This window comes from Cryptomeria japonica, chromosome 6 (genome assembly GCF_030272615.1).
Source record: "Cryptomeria japonica chromosome 6, Sugi_1.0, whole genome shotgun sequence".
Lineage (NCBI taxonomy): Eukaryota > Viridiplantae > Streptophyta > Pinopsida > Cupressales > Cupressaceae > Cryptomeria > Cryptomeria japonica.
In genome coordinates this window covers 328,751,619-328,760,467 of record NC_081410.1, presented here as the reverse complement: position 1 = coordinate 328,760,467, position 8,849 = coordinate 328,751,619, and the positions used below count along the sequence as shown (strand labels likewise).

Genomic DNA, 8,849 nt, shown 5'->3' with positions numbered 1-8,849 from the left:
TCACACCAAGATCAACCGCAACATGCTACACCACCAAGAAAACCGCATAACACGAAGAACAACATCGGTTCATGAAAACCACCAAAAACTCACACAACGATCAATGCGGATCATCAAAACAAATAGAACACAATTAGGAAACACTAGAAAGCACGATAGAATCATCAGTATCAGTTGTACCAACACCACTTATCAAATCTTCATTTGTCAACGTCTGAAGCTCAAGAATACAGCCAATCATGAACTGTCACGAAAAAAGATAACTTGCAGAGCACCAAATCACAATCCATCTGAAATGAAGATACACAAGACTATCCCAAATAATATCCCAAAATCTCAGCTCAAGATCTGATCACACCGGAATATACCGGAGGACATACCAAACTTTGCAAAACACCAACACAGCAAAAACAAAACTACAAAATCGATTCATAAGATCTTCCCAATCTACAATCACCGGAGCAAATCACAAAAATATGTTAACATCAATGACAACATATCCTAGCAGCAACAATGTCCAACAAACTCCAACACCCTGATAGCAATATCATAGTTTGACTTGTGAAAAATACCTCCTACTTATCAATTGATGAGCTAAAAAGGCTCTACAATGAATGGTTCATAAGGCACAACACTTGTTGAAGGTTTTGCAAATGGGGTTGCAAGCTAAGTGGGTTTAACCTTGGAGGGAACTTCGTGGTTAAGCGCACTTGAGTTGAAGCAGTATTGAGATGGGTGATCTCCCGAGAAGGCCCAATGCTTCACCCCTATGAGCATCACTTAGATGCAATGAGTGTTAAGTGGTTGTGAGCATCGCCTAGATGAAATGAGTGCTAAGTGGACAATTCATTCTTTTTGAGAGATAGGTTCTTGTGAACCACTAATCATGAAAATTGGGTCAATGAGCTTGACTCAAAAACTACACAGTTGAACCCTGATAGCAATATCATAGTTTGACTTGTGGAAAATACCTCCTACTTATCAATTGATGAGCTAAAGGGGCTCTATAATGAATGGTTCATAAGGCAAAACACTTGCTGAAGATTTTGAAAATGAGGTTGCAAGCTAAGTAGGTTTAACCTTGGAGGGAACTTTATGGTTAAGCATGCTTGAGTTGGAGTAGTACTGGGATGGATGACCTCTTGGGAAGGCCCAATGCTTCACCCCTATAAGCATCACCTAGATGCAATGAGTGCTAAGTGGACCATTCATTCTCATGAGAGATGGGTTCTTGTGAACCACTACTCATGAAACATGGGTCAATGAGTTTGACTCAAAAACTACACAGTTGAACCTTGATAGCAATATCATAGTTTGACTATTTGTGGAAAATACCTCCTACTTATCAATTTTTTTGTTCCCCCTATGCTTTGACATATTAATGAGACTCAACCAAGATTTGGAAGATCATTTTGGTGTTAGTTATTTTATTGTGATCTAAGATAGTTTTATGTTTTGGAACATGAATATGAATGAAAAATATTTGATTTTTGCAATGAATTTGTGAGTTTACGTAGTGTTTGTTGTAATGTTCTTTGTTACGAGCTATTTATGTTATACGCTTCCTTCATAACTATGATGTGATCACGTTTGTAGTCATATTCGTATAATTTTTTAGATTAGTTTTTTCATGATATCCTGTGTTATCATCTCGAAAAAAATTTCCAAATCTATATTTGTTTCATAGTGATGAACAAACATTTGTTTGTTTTTCATGCTTTTTGGTGAAAAGCACTCTTTGAAATTTAATTACATCATAAGAGAGTTGTAACTCCAAATTTAGAAGAAAATTACTAATTGAATGACTAATTTCTCTAACTATTAGTTGCTTATTTATCTTTTATCTAGGATTATAGAGTTGATTTCAAAATTATCTTTGGGAAAGACAAATCCGTTAACTAACAAAAGCATAATCCATTTCATTGTTACAAAGATTATGATACATACACCCACACTAATGCAAGGTGGCAAATATAAAGACCATATTAAACACATAAATAGGTTCTTGTATAATTCCTCTACACACCTTTATAAAATAGAGATTTTTTTTTTTTAATAGTGGTAATTGATTACCTTATTATCTTACAACTCTAATATTTTTAAGTAAGGAGATTCTAATCATTAAAAGATTTCAAGTTTGTCATCATCAAGGGCATGTGGAGTCAAATTAAGGAGATTCTAATCATTAAAAGATTTCAAGTTTGTCATCATCAAGGGCATGTGGAGTCAAATGATTTCCACACTATTAAAATATGTTTTTCAAGTTTGTAATCATCAAGACGTGTAGTTTTTTTCATTAAAAGATTTCGCTACTCTAAAAATATGCCAAACTTTTGATATTATATGATATTATAGATTAATTTTCTACTAACCATATGATATAATATATATGATTTCTTCAAGCTAATATAATATTTTCCAAACAAGAAGAAATTGTAGAAATGATTATGTATTTTCTTATATACTTATGAATAAAATAGTAAATTTAATTTCAGAAGGCTGCTAAACAAATTTGGGTGTCTCTTTGTATCTCTATATTTTTCCTTTCTTTTGTCCTTATATTCTATTTATGAATGAAGTCATATGTCTGATTGAAAAAAAAAAAAATGGATACCACTTTGTATCTTTATATTTTCCCTCTTCTTTGTATCATAATTTTCCTCATGCCACCATGCTCTCTTTGATAAGCGAACATTATAATGAGGCGTCACATACAAATTAAAACTATAGCCACAAAAATTCAGTGTTCCATTTTACTCGACTAATGTTTTCTCTAGACCAGTAACCATGAAACGCATACGAAGCCATACCCTAATAGAAATCAAAGTTACAACCCAAATAAATAGTATTGACAACTACAATAGATTGATTGGAATTCAACTACATGATAAACACGAAGCTCGTCCCTCTACCGTTTAAAAGCAAAGTACTTTTGATAAATAGAATAATAGTGATGGCCCCACCAAATCCCAAATCTTTTGCATTTTCCACATATTCTAATAACAAAAGTGAAAGGCTATATTCAGTGTTTCGTATGTCCAAAAAAAGCATTTCAGGGAGGGAATACATTGCTTTAAACTGTATACAGTACTCCAAGTTTGAATTAAAATGCAAAATGCATGCTTAATTTCATGTCTTCGAAATTTGAAATCACAGGCTCTTGGAGATGTGGTAATCCTGATAAAAAAATCTGCCTTCTATTCCACAAAAATCAGTATTGCACACAAAACCTTCATTTTTCAAATCAGAGAGACCAGACTTCAACCAACTTATCATTTGCAAAGACACTGTCCATGAGGCCAATTCTAGTTATGTCTAAACCACTATGATTCTACCACAGATAACATAAGACCTAGCTATCTTCTCAACAATTCAAATAAGTTATTGAAATAATAAACGCAATGAAAATAAAGGCTAGCAGAAGAAATTGGTTGATACATAAAGATTGTTTAATTATTATGTTCCTAGTTCGCAGTCTTCAGTTATTTACACCTCATTGTCTTGCTTGGTCTCAAACTGCTCCCATTTTCTTCTGTTGTTTTTGGCACGTCAGTCACTGGACCATCTAATAAATCTCTCTTTTCCAACAAAGGTGGAGCCTTGGATTCTAATAATCAGAACAGAAGAGCAGATTGGTTAGCAAATATATAGACATAGATTTGTATAACACGTGCCAGTTTTATTCCTCAATGTGTTCGTTAAGACCAAAAATTGAAATATACCAGACTTGGATTGTTCAGACCCAACAATTTTTTTCCGCCAGTACTCATCAAGGTCAGCATCCAAGCACTCTCCAACAGATTTTTTGTCCTTCATGCGCCACTATGTACAACAAATTAGAGAAAAGTAAGCTGTGACAGCTATGCCATGCAATCTAGAGAAAGTCATGTCATTCAATAGCTTAAAATAACCATAAAAATCAGCAAAACAAAAAAATCAAATCAGAGAAACATATTCAATAACAGTAATAAAGATCCTTGACCTTTTTTGGAGTCATTTTAAAGAAATATGAGGTTATGCATGAAACAGAGAGTAAGATGAAATTGGATACCTGAACAAGTATTCAATAAAATGAAAACCCAAACAAGTTACAAAAGCAAATAAATAATAAGATAAGATTATCTGCAGACAATATGGCGTAGATACAGATGTGCTTTGTTACGTGTGCCTACTGGACTACTGTCAAAACTGAAAAGTTGAAAAATCGTTAGACTCCTCATCTTCAGCTACGAAATCATACTTGAGAATGAAAATGTCCTTGAGCTAACATGAACAAAAAGTGGGAACTCTTCTCTGCCATATACAATATTTGGAAATTTTAACTAAAAAACAGTTACCCGATGGCTCAGAATAATACAACCCTCTTGTTAAGAAAGCTATAATCCACTAGATCTGGTTGTTAAGAAATTTATTATTATACAAATACCTGATGAATTTCACTCTGCATATGAACTAAATCCTAGGAATGTGTACTAGAAATTTAAATTCACTCAAGAGAATTCCTCAATACTTTATTGATTATTCTTACAAAACAAGCAGCTCAAACAAAAAATATAGACCACGGACATTACTAACTTTAAACTAAATAGCACTAAACAGAGTCGTCTAACAAGCATCGCTACCCAAGTAAACTCTGAGAGTTGATGATAGTTAGATAACTTAAAAAAATGGCAGACACACTGCAGCTCCACAACTTAACAAATCTATAGGATGATATCTGTAATTACTCAACACAGACCTGCTTCATCCACTCTACTGCTAAATGACTGTTTGAAAGCATTAACTGTAACCTCTATCATTTTCTTGACCTAAATTGAAACAGATATTCAAATAGAAAAGATTCAAAGACACAAGAAAGTTCAAGATGAAACACCTATGTATGTAATGGACTCTGCTTATAAATACCTTGGTTTTGTTGTTTGATTGATGTAATCTAGCATTAAAACTCAGTTTGTTTGCATATTTATACAGTTATATATATAAATACACATACAGAAAGTCTAGATAGGTTACAAAAGCCCCTTCAGAGAGGGAGAGGACCAAAGAAAAACAACTGAAAAATTGAAGCCAAGCCTAACAGAACCATTATCCAGAGTGTCTATACAAAAAACACTACTTAAGACCTGCATTATTGAAGGAAAAAGTGAAAAGCACTCATACACACAAATTAAAAAATGAACACATTAGATACTCGTAGAACAACTAACCTCTTTAAATCAAGTCGTTAAACACAGCCTAAATAAATATAGGCACTAAAGCATAAATACAATCAAAGTACAGTCGTTAAACAAATGAAAAGCATACAGATTCAGTGATAATCATAGCACAACTGACCTCTTTAAATCAAGTCGTTAAACAAGTCCTATGAGGTACAGTCCATGTGATATAAATCCGCACAGCCTAAATATTGGCACTAAAGCATAAATACAATGCAATATTAATATTCAAAGATCAGTCCTTAATATGAAATTAGAGGATTTACAACATATTCAATGTAACACAAATGGTACTTACACAATAAAGAGAATGTCATGACAACAATCCCTCGTTTCATGAGAAGCTCTTGAGACATAACTACTCTTGAAATTTGATCAACTTACTCTCCATCGATGGCTTGGTGAAGATATCTGCCACTTGATCCTCTATCCCAACATAGCCAATAAAAATCTTCTGAAGCCCCAAAAGTTCATGTATCTTCTGGTTTTGATCTCAATATGCTTACTCACATTGAAGACTAGATTCTTGGCAATCCAAAGAACACTCTAATTGTCAAAACCAATCAATGGCACATATTTCACATATGCAAGTCATTAAGCATCTTTCACAACCACACTACTACACTTGGTTCTTAAGCCAATCCATTGAACTCTACCTCTATTGCTGATTCTAAAACACTATTCTACTTCCTGGAAGACCACAAGATTAACAAGTCTCCCAAAATAAAGATATAATCAGAAGTAGACCTCTAATCATTAGGATATCCTACCCAACTTGAATATATGTCACCATGGAGAATGCATTTACCTCCTCTCTTGAATTCAAATCCAAACTCGTGATATGTTTTGCAGCATTCATGGGACAACTCCGTGGTCCCTAAATTAACTTGGTCACCAATCAAACAACAAAAGAGATATCAAGCTGAGTCTGAATGAAATGCAACAAATGCCTACTACACTCCTTGGCAAGAATGTGAGTTGGATTGCACCAATTTTTTTTAATTAACACAAACCCAAGCTCTTTCCAATCACCAAGATCTCAATGCAGGCAAGGTCGGGGCATACAGAAAATGGGACGTAGAGAATAAGCAATTAATTTCAAACTCACTGGCAACAAGCCGTCCAATTTACAATCGACAAATATTGATAGATAGGTATGCAAATATGATTAATGCCCACTTGCAGATTACAAGTAGATCTATTCAATTGCCAAAATTGACAAACAAGAAGTAGATCTGATCAAATGCCAAATGGACAAATTACAACAGGTTTGATCAATGCCAAACTGACAGACAACAAGTAGACATGATCAATGCCAAATTGGCAAATAATAAAAATGCAACTCTTACACCATTCAATCATTGTTACCATACAAGTGCAAGAAATTAAATAAATATGGCAGAAGACCTTCCATATTTAACAATACAGCCCAACACTACATTTGGTAACAAAAATCAGATACCTTTTACAGAATTCTTTCTGAATTGATAACCAAACAACTAGTGGGTTACGCAATCTAAAAGTAATGAACTATAAATTTCATGATCCAGTAGTACGGGTTATTGATTAATTTTCTGCAAGTTCAAGAAATTAACCACTCTAAATAATAAAAACGAATGCACAGAAATACCTGCAGAAATTGGTACTGCCAGAAAAGTCCTAAAATGAGTGATACTCAATACCTCGAGGTCTGTAAGGCCCAATATTTGACTATCGCAATCAGAAATTCAAAACCATAATCACCTAGAAATGTTGTTATGACTCAAAAAATGGCTGCACAGAACCCTGAATGAATATACAGCTCTTTAAAATCCTCCTCCAAAATTCCTTCTAGCTGGTACAGTTCCTCTTGGACAAGTACAACTAGCTCATGGCTGGAAATACAAGGCTTGATTCATGTACAGCAAACTGAATAATCTGATTTCCTTCATGTTGGTGTTTATTTTATCATCTACCAAACATTAGAATAGGATACCCTAAGGTATTCTATCCTCTCCTGAAAAATCACTACTGATTCCAACTCCAAGGTCTATATGTGCGAACAAGCGACTTTAGTGAAATAGCTTCTTGGGTAGTGTATGCTGAAAATCTCAAGGGGGACTTACGTTAACAAATGTCTTGAACTGTTGGACTAAGATGGATTTAGCAATTTTAGGCTCTTCTTTTTTTTAGATTTTCGAGGATTTAGACTTTCAAAAAGGAGAAAAGAGATAGGGTTTAGGAAAGCTAATCTAATCCTATGAACTCTGGAGACAGTATCAATTGGGTGCTCTCGAGAAACCAAACTTTGCTTCGCCACGCTAGGGACAACTACACAAAGCCGGTGCAATCTTCAATGGATTGTGCTTATCATTAAGATGTTGGGATGCACAGAGGATGGGCTCAAACTAACTTTACACGATGAAATGGAAATCATCCATTCACCAAAAGTATGAGCGGAGATACACCATCAATTGACACTTATCAAATCCTTCTTCAAATTAACAACAATGGAAGCAAATCTAAATTAACTTTAACTAAGTGTTGAGGAAATTGAAACCATGCAAATCATTCAAACAATAGGAATTACAAAGCCTTGAGAGAAAGTGCACATGCAATATATTATCTGGAAATGACCTTATGCAACAATACATCAAAAACCTCACACTCTCCAAATGAGAGGAGGTAGCCTTATATAGTTTTTAGAAAATAAATGAATGGCTGAGATCAAATAGTGATCAAGGGCCCAGATTGAAAGCTACAAACCCTAATTAGGGTTTCCCAAAACTAACTACTCTTGACCAATGAGAAAATTACATTTGGGACACTTGTCCTTCTTGCTAAATATGAACCATCAAAGAAAATAGAAGGTTGTTGCATTGTGAAGTGTGCCCTTCTAGAAGCTTATAGATAAGTCAGGTTCATCAAACCTGGACATGCTGACTTGGAACAATCTGATTGGTTGGAAGATAATGAGGCACCACCTCAACCTGTTGGATGTCTTCCTTGAATTCTCCAATTTGTGTTAAGAAATTGTCTAAGGAAATTTGATTCCTTCTTGTCACCATTTGATTCTGCTTGGGAGTTTGTCTTTTTTTAATTTCTTCAGGAGATGAAATCCTTCAAGAAGTTGGAAATTTATTTAACTTTTCCATATTTTCACCAAGTCTGAGAACTTTTCTTTCTTGATGCCTTGAGATTCTTTCAAGTGCCTTGAATTTGGAGAAGAAATCCCTTCGTGAAGTATTTCTCATACTTAGCCAAATTTTGGCCCTCTCTATGCTTGGACAAACCTTGCTCGTGGTCCTATCTTCAATTCTGAATTTGGCTTAAAACTCCATTTGTGTTTTCAATGACGATCATGCCTTTAGTTGCCAATTTATGTTGCGCGGGAGGAGGGTAAAAGCTCTAGATAACCCCTTGCAAATATGAAATGATAGGATCAAGTTGTTCAGACATTTGATGTGATCATGCCCTCCTTCTTGATACCCTGAAATTTGGAGAAGAATTTCTCCATGCCTCCATCATAATTGAGGAAATTGGAATTTCTTTGTGAAACATTTCCCATACTTAGCCAAATTTCAAGACATTTGAGGATCAGGATGACATTCTAGACTTAGATGATTTTTCGAGCTGATTATCCTTTGAATGTGC

At 34.5% G+C, this 8,849-nt stretch overlaps 1 protein-coding gene across 1 annotated transcript in view; it reads right to left on the bottom strand.

Moving 5' to 3' along the window:
- Positions 1-3,172: 3,172 nt before the first annotated feature.
- The window catches only part of LOC131044178 (uncharacterized), a 117,443-nt gene continuing 111,766 nt past the window's right edge, over positions 3,173-8,849 (bottom strand). Inside the window, exons 3-4 of the mRNA XM_057977454.2 lie at positions 3,723-3,822; positions 3,173-3,607 (exon numbers count right to left, since the gene is read on the bottom strand). Of these exons, the coding sequence (XP_057833437.1) occupies positions 3,483-3,607; positions 3,723-3,822 (225 nt within the window). The 3' untranslated portion in view covers positions 3,173-3,482. The remainder of the gene's footprint in view (positions 3,608-3,722; positions 3,823-8,849) is intronic.